Source organism: Lates calcarifer, linkage group LG13, assembly GCF_001640805.2.
Source record: "Lates calcarifer isolate ASB-BC8 linkage group LG13, TLL_Latcal_v3, whole genome shotgun sequence".
NCBI lineage: Eukaryota > Metazoa > Chordata > Actinopteri > Centropomidae > Lates > Lates calcarifer.
In genome coordinates this window covers 2,574,853-2,602,009 of record NC_066845.1, presented here as the reverse complement: position 1 = coordinate 2,602,009, position 27,157 = coordinate 2,574,853, and the positions used below count along the sequence as shown (strand labels likewise).

Here is a 27,157-nt window from a genome sequence, read left to right as displayed (position 1 = left end):
TGATTCAATACCACATAACTTTGATTGATAGATTAAAATGCAGCTCTTGCAGGACTGTGATGGATAAGCTAAACTATGACGTGACATTTCCAGGTAAAATCCAAGATGCAGTAAAAGTTTTCGAGCCCTTTTCCAAGAAGGAAGGAAAGAGCAAGTGAGTGAGGACGAGCAAGATGAAAAGAAAGATGAGGAAAAGGGAGAGACAGAGGGAGGGGGGGATTCAGGTAAAGTACAGAGAGAAAGATACTGGAGTAGGGAAATGGAAAAGACAAACAGTCACAGGGAAAAAAGAGAAAGTTATATAAAAGTGCTTTAAGGAGCTTATCGCTCATATGATAATCATCATTCAATTTGATTGGTTGGCAGATAGAAGGTCAAGAAGGCAGCTACTTATAATTGTGCCTCCCAGCTCGGCCCAAATCTTTTCAGGTATTGGATATCGTGTGCATCTGTGTGTGTTTATGTGTTCTTGTATTTCTATCTTTGTGAGGACCAATTTGAATTGTAGACCTTGGGGGTAAGGACGTTTTTGGAAAGTGAGGATATTTGGGGTGTTTGGGTATCTGTGTGTTTAAGCCTTGGTTTTGGGTTGAGGTGAGTTTAAGGTTAGGTAAGGTTTGGGGTTAGGTAAGGTCTTCACAAGTATAGAAGTACAAACATGTTTGTGTGTGGGAGAGAGACGGTTAAAGATAGAGAAATGAGATTATGTCCAACTCCATACTAAGCTGTAGTTGACATTATCATGGATCAAATAAAGCATAGCTGTACATGAGGATTTTTTTAACAGCGTCTTCTCTCATCAGCTGCTGTTACGGCCCTAGTGTTAGGGGCCGTGTGTTTGCTTGTGTGAGTGTGTGTTGTGCTCTCTCTCTCTCTCTCTCTCTCTCTCTCTCTCTCTCTCTCTCTCTCTCCCTCCCTCTCCCTCTCTTTTTTCTTTCTTTCCAGGTGATCGTCTTTCCCTGAGTCCATATCCGCTCCTGATTAGGAGCGGAAGTCATAAAAGAGAGAGAGAGGCACCAGTCGTGGCCAGTGGGCCTCTGTATGCCGGTCGGGCGTGTGTGTGGGAGCAGTGGCTTCCAGTGGACTCCATTCTGGAGTGTGAAATTTGGATTTATCTATGCTGCGTTGCACTCGTGTGTGGTGGTTATAGTTTATCCTGGTCCCTTGGTTGTTTTGTCTTTTGTTTGAGCACCAGTGTCTTTTGTTAGTGAATAAACCTTTTTTTTCTTGACTATACAGTGTCTCCGACCTTGTTTGCTCTCCATTCCCCCCCGGGACATTATTTCTTTATTTGTTGCTTCCCCCCCAACCCTAGATTATTCCTCGGGGAGCGTAACGGCTGCCCATTTCTGTAACAAAACTACATTTTTGTGTGATCTTTAGAGCAATACTTCAGCTAAACCTCCTGCCAAATGTCAACACATTTTCTTTTAAAACTGATATTTCTGTCTTTTTAAGTTTTTCTGGAACAGTCAGCATAATTCAATCTGCATTTTTGACTCTCTGGTAAAATCACAATCACAAAGTCCAGTATTGCTCCTGGTCGTCTCTGGGTTCATCTGATGACAAAAATCATTAAACACAGGAGGTCTCTCTATCACAATTGCCATTTCACAGTCTCTTTTTTGTTTTTTTGTTTGTTTTTTTAGATCTAAACATTCATGAATATCTCACTATTAATAATGTGCAATGAAAGGATGTATCAACACAGGTATGGCAGAGGTAAAACAAACATTGATAGGCTAAGTGGTGTTGGTTCCTTCAGTTAGTTTCTTTGTTACTGTGTATCAATATATTCTGCCCATTTGTGGCAATTCAAATTTATGTGTGTGGATTTTACAGGCCTATGTTGGCAACAGTTCCTGATGCAGCCTATGTTTTGGGACAAGGACAAAGTCCACAAAAAATAATAACAATAATAAACACTAATGGAAGAAATCTTATAAATGTCAAGTAAAGTAAGTCCAAAAGGTCTAACAAAATACATAATGCTGCTTTCTTTCTGGATTGAAATTACGTCATTCAATGTGTAGTTGTGCAGAGCTGAGAGTCCATCATCTGTTTATATTCACACTCATATGAAGGAATAAAGTCACTGTCTTGTGAAGTGTTACTGAGAAGAATAAGGTCAAGCAGCAGTTTCTTCAGCTTTGTTATTTTTCAGAATTGATTTTTATAATTAACCGAGGGGGTTGATAGTGTTATTTATGATGAACTGTTTCATATTGTTGCCTTTCTACACACTTGAAACCAGGTCCAGGATTGGTAAGAACTTTGTTTCCACTTTGTAAAGCTTCTCTCCAACATCTAGGGCTCTGACAGGGAAGATACAGAAAACACTAAAGTCACTTCATCTTATAAATGATTGTTGTTAAAAATAAAAAAAAAAATCAGCGAGAAGGAAATCAGTTCATCTTTAAAACAGTTTTCCTTGGCCTTATTTACAAAACTGAATGACGAGGTGCAGGTTATTACTTTTTCTGAGGTAGATATGATGTTTTGAAAGAGCAACTTTCAATTGAAAACCAGTTGTGGTATTACTCTTCCAAAAGTCACTCAACAGCATCCAAATTGTAATTTTTCCTTCATTTGACCAATGTGTTTCTGTTTCTTTTGCACAGTGATGAAAGACATTGAAAGACAAAAGTGAAGAATCTGTGATAAAACACAGTACAATAAAAATCCAGAGAGAAAGAAAATGATGTGCATCTCAAGGTTGTTATGAAAATCTCAACTTCAACACCAGAAAGAAACAAACAACACACAAAAAGAACAAGCAATCTTGTGCAATTAGGAACACAACCTGACAGAATGTGGTACACCAGTCTTCTTAGTCACCGCTTTCTGGCGGCTTCATTTTTATGTGAAAAACCTTTTGACTGTTACAAAAGCTTGATGCTGTTCTCAAGTCTCCAACAGTATTTAAAGGACTTGGAGAAGAAAATGGCACAAATAGCTCTCTCTCTCTCTCTCTCTCTCTCCTCTCTCTCTCTCTCTCTCTCTCTCTGTGTGTGTGTGTGTGTGTGTTTGGCTGGGAGAGGGAGAGACGCAGGTGGTGAGTTTCAGGCATGGAAAGCCTTTGGAGACTCTGTTCAAACCACCAGGGACCAAAAGAAGAACATTTTTATCTCAGTTCTTTCTATTTTTCTATCTCGTCACCACTCTTGCTTACTTTTTCTCATACTCCTCTCCTCCTCGCTCCATGTTCTTTTTTTTTTTTTTTACATTTTCTTGATGCACTGCTTCCCTCTCATCTTGCTTCTCTGTGAAAGTTGTGTACATGTAGCTCCATCTAGTGGTAAATTCTATGGATGGCAATTTTCAGTCACCTTCACATGGTGGTGTCTGTTACAGATCGTGATCATAGAAAGGTTACTTTTTGTTATGTTATTTTAAAAAATTCAGTAACTACTGACCCAGGACTTAATACTTTTAAAGTTAGGGAATGTATTAATAGTTGATAGAAAACACTCTTGTACTAGCCATGTGTCTCAGTAGGTCCCAATACAATAATATTTTTAAAGAATGGTTTTTAGAAAATGTGCTTCAGATTAATAACACTCTTCTGTCTGTGTGAAGCATGGAGTTAAAGACAGGAGGCATTTGGCATTGCTTAGCATAAAGACTGGAAGCAGCACAGATTAAACAGATAGATATAACATGTTAATTAGCAAGTTGTTGAGGTGCTGGTTGCAGACTGTGTTACCTTCAGACTAGCCGTTACCCCTTGTTTCTTAGTCTTTGTGCTAAAGCTAAGCCATCTGACTGCTGGCTGTGGCTTCATATTTACCCTGCAGGCATGAGAGTAGTATCAATATTCTCATCTAACTCTTGGCAAGAAGGTGAATAAGCGCATTTCCCAAAATGTCAGTAATGATTGTTTAAGTAGCACAATGTTTACAACAAGGCTGTAAGGCTTCTGTCTGTCTGGCTCTCTCCAAAGTTAAATAATACACCAACCAGCACATATTAATCTCATAGATGAATGTGTTGTATCTTGTTTGCTCATTCCAAACACAAACAGAAATGTTAAAATGACAATTTGTGATTTCGGGGGGGATACATTCGGTTAGTTATCTCCCCCTGCTTCTAGTCTTTATGCTAAGCTAAGCTAATAAAGTGACTAGGCATATTTACCAGTGTGTTGAACTATTCCCTTTAGTCACAGGCTGACTGTCCAACAATAGATCAATGAGGAACAAACTACAAAATACTACTACAAAACTCTATCAGAATAAGAGGTTCTGAGTTATTGATTATGTCGAAACACTGTGGATCTTCTTATGCAAAAGGAGAAAAGTAATTACACTGTCTGGATCAGCTATAGATGCAAAAAACAAAGTCAACAATTAATGTGGGCAATTAAAAGGTTAAGACCCAACTTAAGGTGACAAACAATCTATATGAGTAAAAACTGAACATTCTGCTGCTCCCTTTCAAGTCCCTCTCTCCTTCCTCCCCTCCCAACTTCCCTTTCTTCCACCACCCCACCCTTGTTTTCTCTTCTGCTCTCTCTCAGTTCCTCCACTTGTCCTTCTTCCTCTGCCTCCCTCCTGTGTTTTCGTTTCCTCCCCGCCCTGCCTCCCCCTCTTGTATTGTCAAGTTTTTTCTCCCTCCATCTCCTTTCTCCGCCGAGGGCAACCCGGCTGTGATGCTGTTTTAGATCCACTCGAGGGATGAAGTGTTGAAGCAGAACAGATTCTCCTGTTCCTGTATATGTGTGTGTGTGTGTGTGTGTGTGTGTGTGTGTGGAGGAGGGGGGGGGGGGCTGTGTGAGCGCTGTCACCCAAACACCTGAGGACATTCTTAGAGATTTTCTCAGTGTGTGTGTGTGTGTGTGTGTGTGTGTGTGTGTGTGTGTGTGTGTGTGTTAGTGGCAGCAAAGACAAGTGTCACCTGAATGCCCCAGGACTCTTCTAATGCCTTTATTCATCCAAGTGTGTGTGTGTGTGTGTGTGTGTGTGTGTGTGTCTGTCTGTCTGTCTGTCTGTATCAGGTGCTTGCCCATGGGTTTCACTAAGGGATATAAATGTTTGCCTTGCAGCAGCTGATCTGTGTACCGTATCTGGCTAGTTAGCTATTAAGGAAAATCTTGATGCCACAGCACACAGTGATATTTTAGACCAGTGGCTTCTAATACTTTCGGCTTGTGCCTGATCCAAACAAAGCAATGTCTGCTTGTGACCCCTTTTCAGACGTAGAATATGCCTATTGGACTGTGTTTACACCTGCTATTAAAGCATGATCTGTATCCAGACACCTTATCCGAGTAAGGAAAAACTCATGTTAATGCAAGGTATAAATACATCATGAATATATTCTATTATATAGAATATAATCTGATCTGCCTGGCCCCTTTTAGAGGTAGTCTGGTTGGTATTCTGTTCAGAATCTGTACCTATGCAACGTCATCATTCCCGCTCTGACCTGAACTATGACCACAAATATTACTGAGCACTCCAGACATTGGCTAAAATGATGAAAACTCTAACAAAGAGGGCTGTAAAGGTTACAGTGACTGGTAGAAATGGAAGATTCACGTCCCTGGAGCCATCCAGGAAAACAAGAAACTGGTGTTTTGGGGTGACAGTGCAGTCCAAGCAAAACTGGACAGTCTGAATAGGTCAATTTAGGACATTTTTGGACACCTACAGCACATGTGCTGCCATCTCAAATTATTCACACACAGGTTTTGCACTCCTGATTTTTTATCTAGTCAGTATCTAGTCTACATCAGTATTGGCATTGTGAGGATGTTAGCATGTTGATGTTACAGTACACCATCACATAGCTGCTAGTGTGGCTTTAGACCTGTCTTGTTTGAACACATTTTAGAGGCCCAAAAATGTAAAATTAATAAGAAAAAAGCAAACATTAGAGGCAAGTCTGAAAAACACAAACATCCTGTGACCCCACATCAGATCACCCTTGCAACCCCTTGAGAGGGTCTCAAACCCTGGCTAGGAACCACTGTTTTTGAGAATAGTGTACTTCCACCTTTGTGCCAACACTTTTGGGTGGACCATTTCCTGTTTCAACAGAACAATGCCCTGGTGCCGAAAATGAGGTCAATAAACAAATGGTTTTCCAGCTGGGTGTGGAAAACTGGACTGGCTTGCACAGATCCCTGACTTCAGATGTACATAACATCTTTGGGATGAAATAGGCATGCAATGAGGAGAGTGAGACATCCATACTATTTGGTCTGTTTTCAATCATGTAAAGAAAAATTAAAAAATCTGAATTGAAGCAATAAATTGAAATTAGAAGCTTAGTCCTAAAAATACATATAGGTGGCAAAATAAAAGAGCAATAAACAGTGTTACAATATACAGCCTAAAATATCATTAAACTGAATAAATACCCCTCTGATACAGTCTCAACAAAAATGTAACATCAGCTTTAATAACTAAACATTAATCCAAGGCTACTGTACTGCCTTGCACTTAACATATTAAAAGCGTTTATTATATTAAGTTCAGTTTGCTACCTTGTGTAACTGTAATCTGTGCAGCTAGTGGTTAATTGTAGTTTCGGTTGGTGGGTGTTGGTTAGGTTTCTGGTTTGTTGATTGACATGCCAAGAGATTGACTCAGTGTGAAGATGCTGCTTTCAAGGCCACATTGTAACCTCCAGAATCCCAGATTCAAATTCATTATCAAAATGTATGCTTCACATTTATAAATGAGAGGCAGAAATTGCGCTCAGAGTTGAGGAAAACAATCCATGATTATGATGTGCATTTCTGAGAACCTTAACCATTTCTGTGACATTTACTGTATGTGGATCGAGCTGCTTTTCAGTGACTGGTGATTGTGCAGTCAGATCTGGAATAAAAGTCACCTTTATGATGGTTATTTCAGTTTTTATTGAAAATGTTTCTGAGAGGTACGCATTCAACTTTATTATTATGTTATTTTGGAGACTGCAGTTTTTATATTGCATTTTAAGCACGAGTGTTTCTAGTATGTTGTTCACCACATTTATATCAGTGAGGATACCAAAAATACCTCTCTGTATAAATGCAATACAGTTCAACACCACCACAAATTACATCATCAAGAGGTGTGTTTCGTATAAAACAATAATATGGACTTACCACCATTCTGAAAGTACTTTGAGAGTTGTGCTTTTAGAAATACTATTATGAACAGAAGTGCAGCAGTATGTGGTCAGGTTATATTAGCTATAAAAACCTATACTGGTAGCGGTCAGATATTGTTTTACTGTTCATATTTAGACACATGCACAACTGGAATTTTTGTCCGTGTGTAATAGTGATATTTCCGATGGCACCTGAAGGCGGCATTGGTATTGTGGGAGAGGCTGGTTTGTTGACTGACTTCGGCTCCGCCGTAGCTGCCACTGGCAAACTAGCTAGCAACCTTGCCAGAGTTAAAGCCATTCAGTTTGACGAGATGTCAATAATGTAACTTTCGTCTTAGCTGTAGCCACATGTTCTGGCAGGAAAAGATGATCGCCTGTAGATGAATTCCGTGTCATCGGACCAATTATTTTGTAACTGAGCACGACGTGGTTTTAGCTAGTGTTAGCCTAAGTTACGAGATTGACAAGATAGACGGCTAAAGTTACAGCAGAGAGAGATGGGTAAAGCTAGGCTGACTAGAGGTGGCTTATGTAGCAGGTTAGCTAGCTGAGTGCGACATGGAAATAAGAATATTTCCAGATGGATTTCGACCATAAATAAACTCTTTATTTATTCGGGCAACTGTTTGAGCACTGATCTTACAGGACCGAGCTGCAGTCTCCGGCCGTAGCTGTCAAATTCTCGCTCGTCCTGGCTACTGCGCTGGCCTAAGAGGCTAGCAGCAAGCTAGCTTGCTAGCCGCACGTCTGGCTCATCTACCAAAGTAAGTGTTTACACTCATTAATGATCCGTCGACAGCTTTATCCGGTATATTTTCCCACCGTGTTCAAACTTAACTCTCTGACGTTAGTTGGCCAAGTTTGTTAAATACATTTGCATATTTTGCTTACATGGTAGTAAGCTTTAACTTGCATAAGTGGGTGTGTGGGGCTGCTAGCGCTAAGTTAATCTATTGAAGCTATAGCTAATGGTAGCAGGCAAGATAATGGCCTGGATGAGTTTGTGCTGCTGCTAAGTTTGTGACATTTGTCTGGATCTAATTGTCGAGCTAGAATTTTGCGACTTAACATAGCAACCTTTGGGTGAACAATGACAGACAACGTCCAGAATATATGACATTATTTCCTCTTGGTTTTGACACTCAGTTATGAAATTACATTTGTTTATTGTTCAGTTACAAAACTGATCAAGTAGGTCATGTGAAGATCTGAAATACCTATCAGATACTGAAAGTCAGAAGTATTGATATTGTGGAGCTTCATGGCGAATAATTATTTTAAAGTCCTGACTAATATGATGTAAGATATATTGTTAGCCATCCCTTGGTCAGTGTTTTGCAGAAGTTAACAGTGTGTCCTTTGGTCACGAATGTCGTAGTAGCCATATCCCCTTTTTCTCTCTCTATGGGAAATGTTATGACATCAAATTGAAAGCTCAATGCTTCAGTGTAGCGTGTATTTGCTGACTGACATATAATGGCTGAATTGACATAAAATTAACCCACAACAACCATGATGATCAACTAACGGCTTTTAACTATTTTTAGTTCCTCAAATGTAAGAATTTGCTCCTTCTCATTGTTTTATTTTCTTTATTATTATTATTATCTTTCATAAAAGCCTTGGGATCTGAAACATTTTGATGGTAATTTGTCACTATTTTCTAACTTTGAATTAAAGTGGATAAACCTTTCTGAACATAGATCATCAGAAAAGACTTGATGTCAAAATTAAAAGAAATCTACAAAGTGATCTGAATTAAGGTGCCTTTGGCAGCGATCATGACTACAGCTTTAAACAACAAATTTCTTTTTGTGATATTATGCCATAAAGATGGGACTGGTGAGGAACCTGGACAACAATTTTGTATCCAACAGAGTATCCCACCCCAGCTATAGAAACATGTATTTCTTTAGCATTGTCACAGTCCTTTGGTCCGTACTAATACTAGTACTAACTCTCACTTTTTGAGGACAGCCTACCCAATGCAGTTTGCAGCCATTTATTTTTATTTTTTTTTAAATATGATTGACTTTAGTGTATATTGTGTGTAGTGCTTTGGAATTTTTCCTCTATCCCTCCCTTGATTCACACATTTCAGTAACCTGAATTGTTTCAAATGTTTCTTTTTCTAAATTATGTAGATTGTGTTTTGACATGAAAAAGTATTTTTTTCTGTCAGTCACATTAAAAAAAAAACTATTTACATCCAATGTGAATCCTTTATATAAAACATGAAAAAAGGGACTGAATAGTTTTTACTTCAACACAGTTCATGACTTTCTTTGAACTGCTGGCATCTCTTCCTAATTATGATATCTCTAATCATCCAAACTAAGCTCGATTTCAGTTATTTAAGTGTACATTTTAAAGTAGAAAAAACATGTTGGGGAGTTCTGGTAATCATTAGAACCAGTTTGACATAGCTTGTGTATCCTAGGAAGAAATACACTGCCCTTAATTCAGCTCTCAGCTTGATATAACACTGTCTTATAAGGAAGGGGTTAGCTGAATAGCATCTGTTTGAAAGAGGGGATTTATACATTCAGTTTTGCCTCTGCCAAGTCCTAAATGTTTACATCTCCCAGTAAAGATTGTATGTAGACTCTTGCCCATTTAAACATAAGTAATAAATGAGAAAGTTATACATTTGAAACATGTATAACACAAAGCTAGTATTAAATAAATGCCTTGCAGCAGGACTAAAAATCTCAATGCCCCATTTGCAGTGAAACTTCTGACTGTGTTTGATAACTCTCTTTTGAATTAGATTTACAGATTTTATAACCATTTTCCAGACAATGGTTCCACTGTACTGCAGCTTTATGTAATGCTTGAATTTTGATAACAGTTGAGACCATGTTCCCTGATCATGATGTGAAATTCATCACACTCAACTAAGAAAAGGAGGTCATCCTTATTTCTGCTGACATTCTTGCATTTAACTGATTGAAGGTTGCGAGTTGTTGATGGCCTCCCTGCCAGCCATGGACACTGCGACAGACACATGCCCCGCGGTGCACCAAAACGGGAACGCTCATCGGGAATCTCCAGACACAAGACCAGTTGCTGCTGTTCTGAGGCTTCATTTCTACCACAGCAGCCAGGGAGCAGCTGACTGCAGCTTACTCAGCTACCCACCTGGGGACTATGTGGCTGAAGAGCTGTGTATAGATGCAGCCAAAGCATGCAGTGAGTATTCAAGCTCTGCAAGCCTGCATAAAGCACCCCCATTCATGTGTTTTGCTGTAACTCAGGGCATAGGTCCCAAGATAAGGTTATCAAGAGGACACAGTGAAACCTGTCTGCAAAAAAAATAAAAAATCGTTGGCTTGTTCAGTCATCTCCACGCTTTGTTTACAGTCTGTCTAACTTTCTTTACTCTGTTTAAGGATAAGCAAAAATAGCTTGTTTCTCCTCACTACCACCAGCTCACCTCTCTCACTCCCACCCCCCAGAGGTACAATTTAAGAGTCAATAAAAGTATGGTGCAACTAATACACAGAGCAGGGCCATGTGGTGCTGGCGAGGTTAGACTAACCTGCTTGTTGTTGGGATTGCATGTTATGTGTTTGATGATGAACCAAACACAACTGACAGTTTAGACGATCTTTATTGACCTTTTGTTCACCTGTGTTGGTACTAGAAACACATAGTTTTCAAATGTGAGTCCTGAGGCATGCTATGTAGCTGTCCCTGAATTAACACAATTTCTACAGAGGAACTGTGGGTTGTTTGTTCACTTATTTTATACAAATAAACAAAGGGATATATCTTGTGTCGTAGCATATAGTATAGACATGCTCTTTTAAAGAGCATGTTACATAATCAGATGTGGTGCTAGTTAAGCTGTTATAATGTGGTTTCTCATTCTTTGTCGTCTTCAGGTATATCACCTCTGTACTGTAGCCTTTTTGGTCTCTTCCGAGAGCGAGACCACTTGTGGTTTTCACCCAACCACATCTTCCAGCTCAACGAATCAGCTTCAGAGGATGTTTTTTTCAGAATAAGGTAGCATTGTTTTGCTTCTGAATTTTCTCCTTAGTATGCTTTCCAGATTACAATTTAAATAACCTTTTGATTTAATGCATTCTCTTTATTACTGTTTACTACAGATACTACTTCCCTGGCTGGTATAGTGGTGGTGCATCCCGGGCATATCGATATGGGGTGGCCAAGGGGTCAGAAAGCCCTGTGCTTGATGATTTTGTAATGTCATACCTCTTCTGTCAGGTAAGCACCTCAGCATACAGCCATATATCAGTTGAGTGCTTTATGTGTGGGTCAGTTTAAAAAAAGTATTCAAGAGCATTATGTATTTGTTTGTTCATACATTGCCTTGCCGTCGAGTACCCTTCTAGATTAGGCATCAGAAAACAAGCCACTCATGTCCTTGACGAGTTAGGTCACGTCTTTCAGTTAAGTTTTTTTAAAGCATTGCTCAGGGACGCTGATGAAGAGAGAGAAGTAACAAACTATAAAAATGGATGTGTTTGGTGAGAAGGATTTCAGTTAGTTGCTGTAAACAAAAGGACTGCCTATGCGAGCAGGTGGCACCAACAAGAGAGCCAGCACTTTTAGTGAGTGCAGTCATAGCCCTCATGTGAGAGGGAACTCAGTCTTTGGGAGCAATTTTGCAACTTACATGCAAAAATCCGCACCTCAGTGTGCGCACAACCAAGCAAAATTAAATCTCCACTCACAGTTTTGTTTGTGTGTTTGTGTTTGTGTGTGTATGTTCATTCTAAGAGTTTTTCTTTGCTGAAAGTTTGACATATCAGAGCTCAGAGCAGAGCCATTGTCCAAAAATGTCATTGTTTGCTGTTTCGTTTCTGTCCTTGTCTGAAACAATTAAGTCTGCTGCACAAAGTGAGAGAGGGTAAAGCCAGTAAGGTTTGATTGCTGACATGGCCAAGCTGAGAGCTGCTCAAGCCACTCAAGACTTTAGAAACTCCCAGGTTTCCTTTGTAGAATTTGAGAAGATGCTAATTTTTGGGAGGAATGCACACCACGTTAGCACAATATACACAATGATGATAAGGATCTTAAAAGAGGCCTTGCATTGTTATCTAGTCTTGAGGCCCTGTCTTTGGGGGGCCCTGTTAAAAAATGTTAAAAAAAACAAAAAATGTAAAAAAAAAATAGTCTGAAAGGACAAGGCAGGCAACACAGTATTCTGGTTACTGTCACCAAAAACCAAAACCAATGATGTGTTTGTCTGTTTCCCAATACTTTCTGACTTCCTGTCTGTAGCACTTAACCACAAGCCTAGTAGTTCCCACAGAAGATATGAATCTTTAAAAAGGAGACAGAAAAAATACATTTAAAAGAATATCATTTAAAAGAATTTTGGGGATTGTTTTCAATAATAATAATATTTATGTCACTATTGGGAATTCACTGAGAAAAAAAAACCTGCAGTGCCCAGGTTAATGGTAATAAAGAGAGACGTCATCCAGTGTAACAGCGCGGCTCATTAATTTGTTTCTCGACATCAATGCAGGTCTATGGACACAAAGGGCACAAAGGAATAAACTACCTCTTACTTTGGCTGCACAGACGTGTGTGTGTGTATGTATACATATACATACATATACATATAAAAACACGTACACACACATATAGATCATCATGTTTCATTACCAGTGTAGATTATTAGGGTGACATGAGTTCATGGGAAGGGGGGGGGTTAGTATGGGCCTGTTGTGCATTTTTCACCCCCAGGGCTACGCAGCGGGTTAATCTGGTCATGGATGCCACACTGGCTCACAGTACTACTACTTTATTAAAACCTTAGTGGTCACAAACTCTCAAAAGCGGAAACTTTCCATACCATGGTTAGGAGACGAAACTCGGGATTTAGGTTACAGTAAGTTCATGCATGAATGGAGTTCATTTTCAATTTTCCCATCTTTCTGTTGGCTGTTTGAGTTTTTCCCTTGTGTTTTTGGTCAATGGAAATCAGAGTTGTAATCACAGTTTAGTTTTTTCTTTTCCCCACATAGCACTCACAATCAAACATCTGTGTAGTACAGGAGGAATAGAGACATTTTCATATGTATCATCATAAACCTTAAATCTTTAAATAAACTACATAGAGAAGAGGTGTATAGTATAGGTGAATCCAGGTAACTTGAGCCAGTAATATGACTGGAGCTTAACTCTGGGTGAACTAAAGGATTATCTGGAATTATGCCTGTGGAAATCTGCCCCGGTGGCTCGGATAAAGCCTAAAAGGGAGAAGGGAAGCACCACTGCGGGGGTCATTTGAGAGTGTAGCACATTGTGTGTTTGCAGCCATTAAGCTATTACACATGCTCGCATTCACTCCGGACAGATGTTGTGTTATGCTCTGTGAAGGATATGTTGAATTCCGCACAGTCTAATCTGGAGCTGAGCCTGTGTGTTTGTGATAAAGAAAGGTTATTATGACTTGCAAGGGGAAGTGTGTCTCATCACATTGGCCAGTTGGCAGTTGGCTAATACAACAATATAAAGTAACTGGAAACTTGGGGAGTTGGGGACCACTGGTGCAGAATATCAGGGTTAAGTAATATAACAAGAAAAGGCAATCTTTTCTGTAATATTTTAAGGACATTGATTCGTAATACAACATTGTTATCAGCTGAGTTTGTGTTCACACTCAGGATGTGTGTCTCTTTAAAAAAAAAAAAAACAAGAAAGAGACAGAAAGAAATCTCTAATGTTATGATGTGGTTATGGTCTGTTTAGTGTTCACACTGACTTATTACAACAAAAAAAAGGGTGAGTGGTCATCGTGCGTCATGAGTGTTACGCAGACGTGCAGGGGAAAATGAAAACAAAACTCTGTTCCAGTGACTGACAGAAAGTCATGTCATATCAAACTGTTCTCTGAGCCATTGTTTATCTTTTCTTGCACATGAAGATGATGAAGACATAGTTGTATATGAGTGGATAACAAGAGGTAAATAGAATCAGAGGGTGGACAGGAGAGTGGTTAGGTGCTGGTCAGATATTTGTATACCATTTGAATTCCTCAGGTGTCAAATACATGCCATGTAGTTCTGTGGCCGGGCTGCTTTCTATTATTACAATAAACCATCTGCACTAGAGACATCTTTGTTTAGTTGTCGGGTCATGCTGTGGTTCAAACTTTAGTACATAACGTGATCACAGGGTACACATACTGTATCTAAGTACATGAAAACAAAACTTATGTAACTGCTCTGACAAACCTATATGGATTAAGTGTCATCAGATAGGTTCACTTATAGTTGTAACAGCCACTCTGTTACTTTCATCTCTCTGTGCAGTGGAGGAATGACTTTGTGAATGGCTTGGTGAAGATCCCCAACTCCCATGAGACCCAGGAAGAGTGCCTTGGTATGGCTGTGCTGGACATGACAAGGACAGCCAAAGAAAGACAGATGTCACCGCTGGACATCTACCACACTATAAGGTACAAGTGGAAATACAAGGGGTGATTTTGATCAGATGTGAAATGAGTACCTGCTAAGCACTTCAGTTCTACCAAAAACACAACTGCGTCTAATTGTGTCTTAACAAAAACAGCTGTACAAGAGTTTTGCCAAAATAAAATGGTCAGAAGTTGGAGTTAGGGTTAGAAGAAAACACCGTTTTTACTTCATTTATTATGAAGACATTCTGATTTTTCCAGAGATTCAACACTTGGCCCTATTGAGTAGTTTAATGATAGTTGAAACTTAATATTCTTTTAATTTAACAATGGAAAAGATAAGACAGGTGAGCAGCTTTTTTAATCAACCTAATAATCTATTTCCAGCTTCTTCTTGTTATGTGCTAATGTATTAGTGTTTTCAACAGGTTATTCATAATGGATTTAAGACATCTGTCTTGATGCTGATACAGAAATCTCCCGAATCTCTTCCAGCTACAAGTCCTTTTTGCCAAAGGACATGAGAGCTCAGATCCAGGACTGCAACTTCTTGACACGCAAGCGAATCCGCTTCCGCTTCAAGCGCTTCATCCAGCAGTTCAGTCAGTGTCGGACCACAGCGCGTGACCTCAAGCTCAAGTACCTCATCAGCATGGAGTCCCTGGAGAAGGCCTTCTACACAGAGACCTTCCAGGTCAGAGAACCATCCAGCGGACAGCTCATCATCCTGGTGGCAGCAGACACTGGCATCCAGTGGTGTCGAGAGAAATTGAAAGATTCTGACCAGGTTGGTGTTGTCATCACATTTTTTTCTGCTGATTTAATTAACATGTTGAACTTACAAAACTGACCAGATAAATGACTGCGGCACAAGAAATGACTACTTCCTAGATCAGTAACATAAAAGAAACTAATACACAGACGCCAGTGTTGTTGAAATAACACCCTAAAAAACCTGTTAGACAAGGACATGAAAAACTGAATCACTCCCAAAGCTTAAGCAGTGTTGAATTCTGTGGCTTGGAGGCACAAGCTTTATCTTTCTATATTTCTGCCTACACAGAAAAAACTTGTTTTAAGATGTATTATTGGTATTCATTTAAAGATATGGAGTTATGTTTTTGTCATGCTGTTTGGCCAGGAGCTCCAGACCTTGTGTGACTTCCCTGATGTGACAGACATCAGCATCAAACAGGCCAGCAAGGAGGGCGCAGCAGAGAGCCGGGTGGTCACCATCAACAAGCAAGATGGCAAGAATCTGGTAATTTCACTTTGTAAACCTCTGTTCATCTTCCGTTGAAAATATAATATGGTGTCAAATTCCAGGTCTGACAGACTCCTGCTCTGCTGTGCTTTTTTCATATATTTCAGGAGCTGGAGTTCCCCACTTTATCTGAGGCGCTCTCCTTTGTGTCCCTCATTGACGGCTACTATCGACTAACAACAGACGCACATCACTACCTTTGTAAAGAAGTGGCACCTCCAAGGCTTGTGGAGGCCATCTCCTCTCATTGCCATGGCCCAATTTCGTAAGTGAAGAACAACAACAGCTTGATTTATGTTTAATAAGGGCTGTTGCTTCTTTCAAAAGTCAAGTTTGAATGAAAAAGAACACACATAACGCATAAACATTTGAATAAATTTGAATGCAACCCACATAGCCTAATCCCAAACTTTGCTATTAAAATGACATGTTATGCTTATCTGTGACACCTCCACTGTCTCACTGAAGTGTCAAACTAACAGATGACTCCTCAGGTTTGTGGCCGTGTACCCTAATTTTTTAAAATTTCCAAAACTGATAAACCAACCGTCACACTGCAACTGATGATCTCTACATTTCTCACACTTCTACCTCTGCCACTTCCAGTGTTCCAGTGCATCACATAGTTTCTGCAGATTTGACAGCTGCACATTTATGCTGCCAGTCTCCTGTTGTACCACATCTAAAATGTGTTCTACTGGAATCAGATTCAGATATGCTCATGCACAATCACATTGGATTGGTATTAAGGGGCCCAAAGTGTGTCAAGAAAGCATTTCTACCATTATTACACCACCAGCAGCAGTCTGGACTGTTGACACAAGCCAGGTTGGGACCATGGATGGTGATGGTGCCTATACTACATATTGTACTTTTTTGTTGTTGTTGCAGAATGGAGTTTGCCATCCACCAGCTTCAGAAGTGTGGAAACAAGCAGGGCCTTTACATTTTGAGATGTAGCCCTAAAGACTTTAACAAGTATTTTCTGACTTTCCCTGTTGAGGTAAGTAACACTCTCCTGTGGAGGCTGAAACATTTCACCATCTTTCCCCTATTGTGTGCTGCCTAAATTTGTTACAATGGTACTTTCTACAGACTTAAATTTTAGCAGAAGTCCTGTCCTGTGTTTGTGCCTCTTGTTTCACTCTTGAGGTGTAGGCCTGAGTATCATTGGAAATATGGTGATACTGGTACCAATACAGTCTGGATTTCTGTACTTAACTATAAAGCCATATTTTACTCAGACTGACTTTTCAGATGCATCAGTGTTAAATATAATATTTATTGTGTGACTTTTTACTTTTAGTTTTACTAAATATGATTAAATCGGACAAAATAGTGATAACACAGCCTCCTTATTTCAGTAAGACCACTACACTGGCATAGAGGAGCTGCTGTCTGCATTCAGCCTTTGTGCCACATACCAGACAGAATACTGTGTAGCATTTTACAATGTGGCATTACATTACTGTACAGTGGGACAGTCCTGTCTCAGAAGACTATAAACTACAGTGCAGTGTCTTTGCGTTTAATAATTGGTTTGTAATTCATCTCATCTCCTGTGACATAGCAGCATGTCTACAGCAGCACAACAGCTCTTGACAGTTTTAAATACTTTGTACTATAGACTAATTTTGGTTGTACAGGTTTAATACAATGTTGGACTGTAAAAGGATATATGTAGGTTAATGTATTGGTTTCTTGTTTTAATCCTCACTGTTTTCATTGTTGAATTGAAACCTGACCTGTTGTTCCTGCTCAGAGTGAGAGTTTTTGTATTGTTCAATGACGATTCACTGTCTGAAACTTATATTACACCCGTTTCCACTATCTTCCCTCCCCCTTTCCATGTCCCAGGTGTTTGACACTGTAGAATACAAGCACTGCCAGATAACCAGGTCTGCCAGTGGAGAACTTAACCTCAGTGGAACCAAAAGAAACTTCAGTAGCCTGCAAGAACTACTCAGCTGCTACCAAAAGGAAACTGTGCGCTCTGACAGTGTCATTTTCCAATTCAGCAAGTGCTGTCCACCTAAAGCCAAAGGTAAAACTAACAGAATCTGGCAGTGTATGTTTTTGAGAGATTAGTAGACAGTCCATGACCAGATGCATGCATGGAAAATGCTCACTATCCTAAGAGGGAAACCTTTCCATTTATTTAGTGATTTATAAGCATGCAGGCTATTTGTTTATACACTGGGCTTCTCTGTCAAATGTGCGTTTGGAGATATCCTACCAGTTTACAAGCATAGTAATTGAAGTGGGATTATCAGACCGGTGTCCGTGGGCCTCTAGCTCTATGGTTTTTAGATGCCGCAGGCTCCCATCCATGACTCATTTCTCAAGTTTCACTATCAGTTGGATTATTTATGTCTTATCACTTTCAACTTAGTTAACTGTAATTGGCAACTGGTTTAATGTTTTGTTTTCTTTCTACCATCAGAAAAGTCCTGCCTGCTTGTGTGCAGGAGCAACAAGGGCTCAGAAGTGCCTCTATCTCCATCACTACATCGACACAACATCAGTCAAATGGTGTTTCACAAGATCAGGAAAGAAGATCTGGAATTTGTAAGTTTTAGACTGAATCACTGTGTGGCAGTACTACTTTACTACTTCACTATACAGTGTCATCATTTTGCCCACAACTTAAGCTCTAAATTAAGTAAGATAATCACCTGTTAAGGGTGCAATAATGCCTGCAATAATGATCTTCCTGTCAGATGGAGAGTCTTGGTCAAGGGACATTTACGAAGATCTTCAAAGGGGTCCGCAAGGAGCTGGGAGACTATGGACTTGTGCACCAAACAGAAGTTGTCATGAAAGTGCTGGACCAGGCCCACAGGAATTACTCTGAGGTGTGTGTCTTTAAAGCTGTGTCTTGTTTGCAGGGACACTGGGCTCGGTGTTTACAGCCACTAATTGGTTGTTGGTGAAAGTACAAAAAGTAAACGATACTGAAGGTTAAAACTGCAGTGTATTAATCATGCTGCATTAGGCTGGAAGAGCTCTTTTAGGTGTTTTTGTATTATTAACAGGTTATCAGATCGACTTTATGTGCCATTCAAGACCACTTATTACGAACTAGGGGTGTGTGTACCCCAGGGGGTACTTCTGCATTTTGCCCAAAAAATTGTGGAGTAACTCAACTGATTTAAAAGAGGTCAAAATAGATCTTTGAAATGCTGGATGAATGGCTGAAATGTTTGTAACAGTATCCACTTTTATATATTGATAGTGTTAAGTAACATCAATTTTAAGTCCGTTCAGATAAACACATTCGGAGCATAATGTTAGCTGTCAGTGAAGTGAATGAAGCTCATTTGGTCATGTGGCCTTATGTCAGACAAAAAAAGGTTGAGCGATGTTACATTTGCTGGTATTCAGTTTCAGGTGAGTCACAGCAGTGTAGCTTTTTTTACATTGACACATGAATAATTCAGTTTTCTGTCTTTATCTTGTCCTGCAGTCTTTCTTTGAAGCTGCCAGCATGATGAGTCAGTTGTCCCATAAGCACCTGATCCTTAACTACGGTGTGTGTGTCTGCGGAGAAGAGAGTAAGTCTGCTGTAGAGAGACACACTGTACAACCTCTCTCAACTTGTCCTCAGTTGTCTGCACAGTGTCTCTTAATTTGACAGACATTATTAGGTTGTGTCATTATGTTCTAATGATGTCCAGGGTCTACCATGATCTGCTGTAAGCTTGACCAGCCTCTTTGAGCCAGAGGCATGGTGGGCTATTCTTAGGAGGATTACTATACCCTGCCCCAGAAACTCACCTGCCACACTTTCTCTTCACCTCATAAGACTTGTGCTGCTCCATCATGGCATACTGTAGGACATCTGTCCTGCACATGTGTATATTGCTCAGTTGCACTGATAAATAGGACAGACTGATATTATATTAGGGGAAATCTCAAAACTTTTCTCTGTTCACTTTTGGTAATTCCTGTGTAAATGTTTGTGTAATTATTATTATGTCCATACTACTGTAGCTGTCAGTGTACTAGTCACTTGTATTAGACCTGTAGAAATATACTCAATGCAATGCAACATCAAGATATTTACAGTTTAACTAAACTAGAATTTAAGAGAACATTTTATTTGGAATTGGACATTTTAAACCTGTCTAAAACCTCAAGAGTAAACACCCTACTGTTTCTATTACAGTAAGAAAGCCATTTTAGAGGGCTCAAATGTGCCATGCTTGGCCAAAAAGAGACTATTTTAAAAACAATTTGAATATAATCAATTGAGTACCACAGCATTTTCTACCTTTTTGGTTCTTCTTAATTGAAATAATGAAAAAAACTGCCATGATTTTGCTGGGAATTTACTGACCCTTAAGTCACTAACTTGCTCAGAAATGGACCAGGCATGGTGAGGAAGGGTGTGTAGGGTATATCAAATAAATAAACTGATGCCTATCAGTGGCAGATCATCTAAAAGTGAACTACATCTATGTCCGTTTTTCAAGAGTCATCGAGAGAGACATTTAATTCCAGCTCTCTCCTCGCTAGTGGCTTTGGTTAACACCATTTGCAAATTGGATCATAAGGGTAATAACATTATGTAGGATGAGACGACATTGATATGATAAGATATAAATGAGAAAAAAATGCTTTCTTTCAGACATCATGGTGCAGGAATATGTGAAGTTTGGCTCACTGGACATCTACTTAAAGAAGAACAAGAACTCTATAAACATCCTGTGGAAGCTTGAAGTGGCGAAGCAACTGGCCTGGGCCATGAACTTCCTGGTATGAATGTACCAGCCATTCACAAAGTATTGAGAGTGAAAAATGTGTGATTGGGTACACAAATTGTCACAAAAACTAAAATAAACTGTAAAAGAAAACATTTTTACTGTTTGATTGTTTTCTCAGTGTTAATAGGAGACTGATAAATCTCTTCTTTTCTGTATCTGCAGGAAGAAAAGCATCTTGTCCATGGAAACGTGTGCGCTAAAAATGTTCTTCTGATCAGAGAGGAGGATCGGAGGGCAGGGAACCCCCCCTTCATCAAACTGAGTGATCCAGGCATCAGCATCACTGTCCTCCCCAAAGAAAGTGAGTTTATATCCATTGTCAGGTTAACTGTAATACACCTCTACAGTCAACAGAGGGCGGCAGGTACTTATTTAGCAAGGTTGCAATGAGAGATGAGATACCATCTCAAATCCACATTGCATTGGATTGCCTCCCTGTGTGTGGTGAGTTAAATGTTTTTTGATTGTTTGTAATCAGTCCTGATTGAGAGGATCCCCTGGGTGCCCCCGGAGTGTATCGAGGACCCTGCCAACCTGAGCCTGGCGTCAGACAAGTGGAGCTTTGGCACCACACTATGGGAGATCTGCAGTGGTGGGGAGAAACCTTTAGCAACACTGGACAACTCTAAGGTAGGGCTGGGTGCTTTGACCTACAATACACTGTGTACCTCGTACCAACATGTATTACGCGAGTTAGGACAGACATGGAATGTAAACTCGCTGTGCAGAGGTATACAACCACAAGACAGCAATTCTAGTTTATAATTGCTGATACAGTTTGATGTATTTTAATATTGTATCTCCACAGCTTTTATGACTGTATGACCATTCACAATGATGTAATCGTGGCTATACAGCATGCAAACGGTCACTTATGTTTAATTTCATCGTTATTTTTCAAAACAACTGAAGTAAGCCAGCTGCTGAATTCAGGTCCACATGTTTTCAGACATTGTCAGTATTAACATAAGTGCCTTTACAATTTGCTTGAGGCCTCTTTGTTAAGCATGAACTGCAGATTGTTCAGTCCTGGTTGGAAATGATACCATGTGAATTTGTATAGTTGAAATATGTTGTCCTTATATGACTCAGCTCTTATGCTGCATTCTTCTTATCTTCAGTTTACTGTGTTGCAAAATAAAATCCAAAATGTGCCCTTTTCCCCACATGGAATATCCAGAAAGACGCATTAGTTTCAACATGATTTTTGTATTTGGATGGTTTATATCATAAGCAGAATCTGCACATACAGAGGCTGTGTTTGAAATGTCTCACAGAAAACCCTGTTCTACGAGGACCACCACCAGCTTCCTGCGCCAAAGTGGACTGAACTGGCTAATCTGATCACCAGCTGCATGGACTACGAGCCCACATACAGGCCGACATTTCGCGCCATCATCCGTGACCTCCACAGCCTCTTCACACCAGGTTGGTGTATTCCCCTTCACCAACTGACCAGCCAAAATTTCCCTAATGGTGTCACAACAGGGAATTTAGGTCACACTTGTGTTGAATGTCAGATGTCCTCACGCATGCCTCCTCTGAGCACACACACATTTCCTCAGAAACATGTCCATGGGAAGGGAGTCTGGGCTCCTGTTTTATGAGGTCATCGTATCATCAGCTGATACTGGGAATGAGGCAAAGAATAGAGTAGGGATAGTGTAAAAGGAATTCCTCCGCATTCTGGAAATGTTTTGCCCTGGAGGGCAGATAACACAGACATCAGAAACAGGGAAGCAAATAAAAGACAAAGACATCTGGGTCAAACTCCGCCCATCTGAAAATGTTCAGACACGCACAGAAGTGGCTTTGATAATTTAAGTAGATGTTGAACTTATTTCTGAGCCGTTCCATTAAGTCTTAAATGTGTGTGTTATTTGTCTTTTGTGTCCCCAGACTATGAGTTGATCGTGGACAGCGACATCCTGCCAAACAGGACAGTGGGCTCTGCCTGGACAACTGGAGGCTTCGAGAATCAGGAGCCAGCTCAGTTTGAAGAGAGACACCTCATATTCTTACAGCAGTTGGGCAAGGTATGAAGAAGTGTTGAAACTGTGCTTCTAATATTAAATCAACACGTTAATGAGCTTAGATTTGCAACCCCTTTTCCTCTTGCACTACCTTTTTGTTTGGCATAGTATGATGTAGCCTTATTAAACTATGATTGTGGAAGAACTGAGAATTTGTCACTCTTAATTGAGGTTTTCAACAAAAAGCACTGTTGAGAAAAAATGTTTTTACTATGCTCTGTACCTCGCTGTGTGCACATTCACAAAGTAAGAGAAAAAATATATCGTAAAATATAAGTCGGACAGCTCACTGAAGGTGATCTTCTGTTCCAGGGAAACTTTGGCAGTGTGGAGATGTGCAGGTATGACCCACTTCAGGACAATACTGGAGAGGTCGTGGCTGTGAAGAAACTCCAGCACAGCACTGCAGAGCACATACGAGACTTTGAGCGAGAGATTGAGATCCTGAAATCTCTGCAGCATGAGAACATCGTCAAATACAAAGGCGTTTGCTACAGTGCAGGTACAACTGAAGGCTGTTTGAATAGCTTTTTTGATAGTTAATGCAAAAGCTGGTACACTCAATCATGACTAGTTTACTGTAAACTGGCCATGTCAGACTGAAACTACAGTATATTTGAACTGTGAACCAAATGAGTCAGAAACTTAGTCTGGCTCCTGCACTATAATGGCCTGGTATTTAAAAGATATTCTGTGAATTCATACATTATATCTAAATATGTATATCTAAATATGGTAAGATCCTCACCATGTATTTCTACAGTGTAAAGGGTTTGTGTGATTTGAATTGTAGTGATGAGCAAATTATGGCCTGTTAGGCTTTCAGGCTTTCTTTCTATTTGTGCCAAAAAGATTTGAAACCTCAAGGCTTCAATCAAAGCAAAAACAGTGACATTTGATGGCTTGTAAAACTAATAGCAGCCCTTAAAGCCCGGGGCAGCAGCATTACAAGACCTACATAATTTTAAGAGCTTAGTCTCCGGTGTCTGCTCCGACTTCCTCCCACAGGCCAAAGACATACAAGTTAGGTGAATTGGTAACTCTGAATTGCCTGTAGGTGTGAATGTGAGTGTGAATTGTTTGTCTACATATGTTGGCCCTGCGATGGACTGGCGATCTGTCCAGAGTATATCCTGGTTCTCGCCCAATGTCCGGTGGAATTGGTTTCATTGTATCCATCCACAAATAACAGTAAACAGTCTATATGAAACAAGATCATGTTGATGTTATATCGCTCACGTCAGCATCAACCTTAATATTGATAAATAAGGATAGTTATTATGCTAATCTCTCAGTCTTTAATGGCCTTTAAGTACATATAGAGATCATGATGTTTATTTTTGGCTCTCTTCAGGTCGTCGAAATCTCCGTCTCGTCATGGAATATCTGCCCTTCGGAAGTCTGCGAGATTACCTCACGAAAAACAAGGAAAGGATCGACCACAAGAAGCTTGTGCACTACACTTCTCAGATCTGCAAGGCACGTCCCATTGTCCAGTTTTGTGACATGCTTTCTGGAGCTGCTGACCACTGGAGTTACTGATGCTAAAACATGTTTCTGTTCTGTGTTGACAGGGTATGGAGTACCTGTCAAGTAAGCGCTATATCCACAGAGACCTGGCAACAAGAAATATCCTTGTGGAGAGTGAGCTGAGGGTGAAGATTGGAGATTTTGGCCTCACCAAAGTTCTGCCTCAGGACAAAGAGTACTACATGGTCAAAGAGCCAGGAGAGAGCCCCATATTCTGGTAAGGCTGCTGTTATGTTCTATGTATCTCTCTCTAATGGTTTTCTATGTACAGTCTTAAACTGTACATAGTGCTGATATGCTGTGTTTTTATTTAACATTTCCTGTTATTGCAAACCAATCATTTGTTTTTAGTGATTCTTGTTAAGAAGTTGTTGGTAATCCTAACCTGTTATTGCTTTGAAATCCAAACTGTGACACCTGACATAGTGTTAAAGTCGTCTTTTGAACTCACCTGTTTTGCAGGTATGCTCCTGAGTCGCTGACTGAGAGCAAGTTTTCTGTAGCATCGGATGTGTGGAGCTTTGGAGTCGTGCTTTATGAACTCTTCACCCACAGCGACAAGATCTGCAGCCCTCCTGCAGTAAGTGATAGCATACTCTCGCGCACATATGCACTGGCTTTTTCACTGACAGTGTGAAAGTGGTTAAATATTAAATGTGGTGTGCAGATTTAGAGTTCTAAAAGTCATTCACTGTGCAAGAATCCTTTTAATTGCAAAAAAGTAAGAAGTAGAGGAAATAACCCTGTTGGCCTGAATTATTGCTTTACACAGCAAACTACAGATGGAAGCTTATTTCTTATTTTCATTTCTCATAATACTGTATATTGTTTGCTCTCACTATCTTCAGAAGATCCTATTTTAATTTGAGAAAATAGCATAACTGCTATGACACAGAGGCTTAGGGGCTATTCCTTTGTATTTGTTGCTGTTGTTGTTGTTGTCATCCTCCTCTTTCCCCACATTGCCTCTCTGCCTCTCAACAAGTACTATCAATTAAAAGCAAAAAAGTGAGTATAATGGTATAGCTCTCTAGAGACATGAAGAAACATGAATGAACCTCTCCAATGGAACAAATAAATTGGTTGCGAGGAACAAACATGCCAACCTGTCAATGTCTCTCAGATAATTTTTGTATGTATGATGATGATGTATTTTACATTAGACTAGTGATTTATGCTCTGACTACCCTCCAGGGTAAGAGGCTTGTATGAGACATCATACTTCAGGGCCTGTACATAAATGTATACAAACAAGGCCCCTTCTTCTCTTCTGAATAGCTTGTTCTAAGTGTCTTAGTGTATGTTGTTGATAGTCTGAGCAGGATGTCTAGGCTCAAACAGCTGAATGAGCCAGAGGTCTAGTGCATGTCATGCTTAATTACATCTTTAACATACACACGCTAACATCTCATCTGCCATGTTGACAAGTTGTTTAGGTTTCTCCAGATACTTGGCTTTGTCTCAGTAATAACCGATTCATCACTCTTGTTGCTAAGGCATCTGCTTTCGTCTTTCTCCTCCTCAGGTTTTTATGTCTATGATGGGGAACGACAAGCAGGGACAGCTGATCGTCTATCACCTCATTGAACTCCTTAAATCAGGCAGCAGGCTGCCTCAACCTCTGGGCTGTCCCACAGAGGTAACAACACATGCTGCTGTTTTCTTTCTGAAGGAACCCATTCACACATACAAGTACTCTTTTATACTGCATGTATAAGTACTTAAATTCATTTACACACAAACACCTGTATGCCAGTGCATAACATATATACGCTCCCCTCCAAAAGTATTGGAACAGTGAGGCCAATTCCTTTATTTTTGCTGTAGACTGAAAACGTTTGAGTTTGACATCAGAGAAAAAATATGAGACCAGAGATCAACATTTCAGCTCTTCTTTCCAGGGGAGTGTATATATATCCAACTGTTTTTTCTGTTCTATCTTGAGTGTCTTTTATCCACTTGTTTGTTTAAGGTTGCAGTTAATGCTAAATATAACATAGAAGGATTCAACTGCAGCTCAACCTGTTTTGCCAATGTGAACAAGGTTCTGAACAACAGTAGTGCTGCATGAAGAGTCAGGTTCAGTCAGGTTTTCCTGCTCCTCTGCAGTATGTGCATGAATGCAGCATGAACTCTTTGCTAAAAACCAATGTTTTTTCTCCCCACCCTGTCAGATACATGAGGTCATGGAGGAGTGCTGGGACAGTGACCCCAGCTTACGTCCTTCTTTCAAGGAGCTCGCCCTGCGCATTGACTTGTTCAGGGACAGTAAGGAGTTTTAAAATCACCCAAAGTGCCCTGCTCCTCTTCAGCCGAGGCGCTCTTAACATTGTTGTCCTGTTTTGTGGCAAAGGGACAAAAGGCCAAAACAAGATCCTTCTGCTGAGTGCCGGAGCAGTTTGTGATTAGAAGAGTGGTGGTTCAATGGAGGCTTGGATGCGTTGAACTGTTAAAGGTGATGTTGCTGAAAAAGAGCAAACGTGATCAGTCAAACATCCTGGATAAAATTTTTAAAGAATTCAAGTGTTTGTGGAGACTGTGGGTAGACTATTGCCAGGCCTGAAGCTAGAGATGCTTGACTCAAACAAGGTCTCTGTGTAAGTGTGTATGTGCGTCTGTGTGTGAGTGTGTGTGTGTGTGTGAGAGAGAGAGAGAGAGAGAGAGAGAGAGGAGTGTGAGTTAGTGAGTGTGTGGGTGTTGTGTCCATACAAACAGCTAGCAGGGCTAGCTCTCTCACCACACCATTTCCCCCCCTCACCCTGAAGAGAAATGGACTAATAGAGTGTTTTTTATGTATTTGTGTATATATCTACAGTATTTTTGTGTACATATGTCCAGAAAAATTTTATAATTTTATAAAATGAAAATATAGTAAATACTATATTTTAACTGCCAGCAAGTTGTCAGTGTAAATGAAGTACATACAAAGGTGATTTAAAAATCTGTTATTGTTTTCATTGTGAGAGGTGGTGTGAAAATTAAAGAACAGTTAAATTCAGCAGCATTATCTGTTAAGCAAAATTCTTGTGGTCCATCACTTTGAAACTCCACAATATTC

General features: G+C 40.0%; 1 protein-coding gene across 1 annotated transcript; it reads left to right on the top strand.

Moving 5' to 3' along the window:
- The first annotated feature begins 7,308 nt into the window (after positions 1-7,308).
- jak2b (Janus kinase 2b) lies at positions 7,309-27,097 on the top strand. Its single transcript, XM_018670807.2, has 24 exons — positions 7,309-7,871; positions 10,063-10,299; positions 10,995-11,118; positions 11,223-11,340; positions 14,403-14,548; positions 15,002-15,293; positions 15,648-15,767; positions 15,878-16,035; positions 16,662-16,773; positions 17,628-17,814; positions 18,214-18,338; positions 18,491-18,625; positions 19,237-19,324; positions 20,401-20,528; positions 20,699-20,837; positions 21,015-21,166; positions 21,814-21,964; positions 22,436-22,572; positions 22,882-23,071; positions 23,924-24,048; positions 24,144-24,316; positions 24,562-24,679; positions 25,625-25,738; positions 26,274-27,097. The coding sequence occupies exons 2-24, from the start codon at positions 10,077-10,079 to the stop codon at positions 26,379-26,381; spliced, it is 3,363 nt and encodes a 1,120-aa protein (XP_018526323.1). The 5' UTR covers positions 7,309-7,871; positions 10,063-10,076; the 3' UTR covers positions 26,382-27,097.
- The last annotated feature ends 60 nt before the right edge of the window (positions 27,098-27,157 follow it).

Coding starts and splice junctions, on each gene's coding strand:
- jak2b (XM_018670807.2), top strand. CDS start 10,077: ATGGCCTCCCTGCCAGCCATGGACACTGCGACAGACACATGCCCCGCG. Junction 11,341..14,402: donor TGTCATACCTCTTCTGTCAG/GTAAGCACCTCA, acceptor CTCTCTGTGCAG/TGGAGGAATGACTTTGTGAA. Junction 18,339..18,490: donor GGAAAGAAGATCTGGAATTT/GTAAGTTTTAGA, acceptor TCTTCCTGTCAG/ATGGAGAGTCTTGGTCAAGG.